General features: G+C 33.9%; 1 protein-coding gene across 1 annotated transcript in view; it reads right to left on the minus strand.

Moving 5' to 3' along the window:
• LOC107665084 (uncharacterized) overlaps window positions 1-2,349 on the minus strand; it is a 4,517-nt gene continuing 2,168 nt past the window's right edge. The window contains exons 5-7 of the mRNA XM_016455838.1: window positions 1,067-1,372; window positions 380-478; window positions 1-60 (exon numbers count right to left, since the gene is read on the minus strand). Coding sequence (XP_016311324.1) covers window positions 26-60; window positions 380-478; window positions 1,067-1,372 — 440 coding nt within the window. The 3' untranslated portion in view covers window positions 1-25. The remainder of the gene's footprint in view (window positions 61-379; window positions 479-1,066; window positions 1,373-2,349) is intronic.

Consider the following 2,349-nt stretch of genomic DNA (forward strand, 5'->3'; position numbering starts at 1 on the left):
CTCGCTGGACTGGGGATCTGAACAATCACTCCAACTTAACCGAGTAACTTCTCATCAGAGCTAGGAAAGATTACAAAGAATATAATAACTTAATCTTGAGTACATAAATACCATGTTCTTGTATGTTTATGTCAAGCTGCAATGATGCCACACTACACACTTGTTTGATAAATATTATGGATAATCTTGTAGTCTGTGTCATTAAATGAAACTCAAATAATGAAAATAATCAAAAACTCACCATCTTAAAATTACTTTCACCATGTTTACATAGTTATGCCGTCATATACTGTCAAACTGTTCATACATATTTAAAATATCTTTAAAAAACCCAAGAGATTTAAAGCAGCAATTATCATGTTGAATATTTATAACTTACCATATGACTTTTTCTTTTGGTAGATGCAGCAACCAATCACAAAGAGAAATATAACTACAGCTGCTGCTATTATTCCTGCTATAAAAGACCACAGACATTCTGTTGAAGAAAATAAAAAAGCATCATAAATACTTGTTGAACAGAGTTTAACTTTAATTGTTTGTGACAATTACACTACATTACTTAAAGGGCACATGAAATGTAGAATCAAAATGTCCTTGATATTTACACATATGAGAGGTTACTCTAAAGTAAAAACATACTGCAAGTTTCACACCAACCATTTCCATCTTTCTGAAACAGCAGAATATTGATCCAAAAGATCAAACTATTAATAATATCTGAGCAAACAAACAGGAATGGTTATGTTTCACAACAGACTCTCTCCATGCTGCCAGTTTTTCTAAATATCTTGCATTGAAGCGTTTGCGACAGAGAGTGAAATTGAGGATGGAAGATGATCATTTTTTACAAATGTTTGATGTTTTTGATACAAAAAACTTCATAAGCTAAACTCCAGAAAATAATATGAGCATCTGAAAATGCATTTCATGACCCCTTTACTTACTTTAAAACATCAACACTCCTCCTTCTGCAGTTAGTGATTTGTATTTAATCTTCACATTATAATTGCAGAAGCAGCATCAGTGTATAATGGATACTCTAATTATAATCATAATTACTCACCACTTGATTTCTGCTGATATATGGTCCACACTGTTACAATCGGCTGTGTCTGAGTCAGACTGCTGTGAATGACCAGACAGTCATAAATCCCTGTGCGATTTGCATCAATCTCCACACTGGTTCTCATCTGAAAGGATCCATCAGCATTTGGTCTGATTCCAGAAGATGTTTGGTTCACAAGAACAGATTCGTCCAACCTAATGTACATCTCAATATCTCTGGGGTAGAAACCAGTGGCCAGACAGCTCAGAACCAGCTTACTTTGATCAGGAGCGTTCTTCACAAAGACACGAACATCTGGTGAAGCTGGAAAAGAAAATAATAAGTGACAAATATTTACTTGATCCCCCCGTATTGAAAGTAGCTTGACTGAATGAATGACTGAATGAACGACTGAATGAACGACTGACTGACTGACTGATTGAATGAATAAATGAATGAATGAACGATTGATTGAATGAATGAATGGCTGAATGAATGACTAACTGACTGACTGAATGACTGAGTTAATGAATGGCTGAATGGATGAATGAATGAATGAATGAATGAATAAATGACCGACTGACTGACTGATTGACTGACTGACTGACTGAATGAATGAATGGCTGAATGAATTAATGAATGGGTGAATGAATGACTGACTGAATGAATGGATGAATAAATAAATGACTGAATGACTGTCTGAATGAATGATGGAATAAATGAATTAATAAATAAATGATTGAATGAATGGATTAATTAAAGAATTAATTAATGAATGAATAAATGAATGACGAACGACTGAATGACGGACAGACGGACGGACAGACGAACGAACGATTGAATGAATGACTGAATTAATGCATGAATGAATGACTGACTGACTGACTGACTGACTGACTGAATGAATGAATGAAGTGTTACATTTAACCACACATTAATTTAAATCATTAAATATTATTGTCCATTTGTTGAGTGACACACAGTTGTTTCAGACATGAAGGTAAGTATTATTTATTTATTAGTTAATTAATTAATACTTTTTTTATGCTGAATAACAATCAAAAACATTTATTTAGGAAATACATAGGATCAGTGTTGATTTTATATACATCTCTGTAGTAAATCTTTATTGCTGGAGAAGGCACACACTATTGTGCCATAAGCAAGGCTCATTTAACATCAGGGATGCACGATATTATCGGACTGATATCGGAATCGGCCGATAATGGCTTTAAATGTAAATATCGGCATCGGCCCAATATGAAAAATTATGCCGATATGTCTTGCCGATAAGAGGAATA

The sequence above is a fragment of the Sinocyclocheilus anshuiensis genome, unplaced genomic scaffold (genome assembly GCF_001515605.1).
Source record: "Sinocyclocheilus anshuiensis isolate Anshui unplaced genomic scaffold, SAMN03320099.WGS_v1.1 scaffold439, whole genome shotgun sequence".
Lineage (NCBI taxonomy): Eukaryota > Metazoa > Chordata > Actinopteri > Cypriniformes > Cyprinidae > Sinocyclocheilus > Sinocyclocheilus anshuiensis.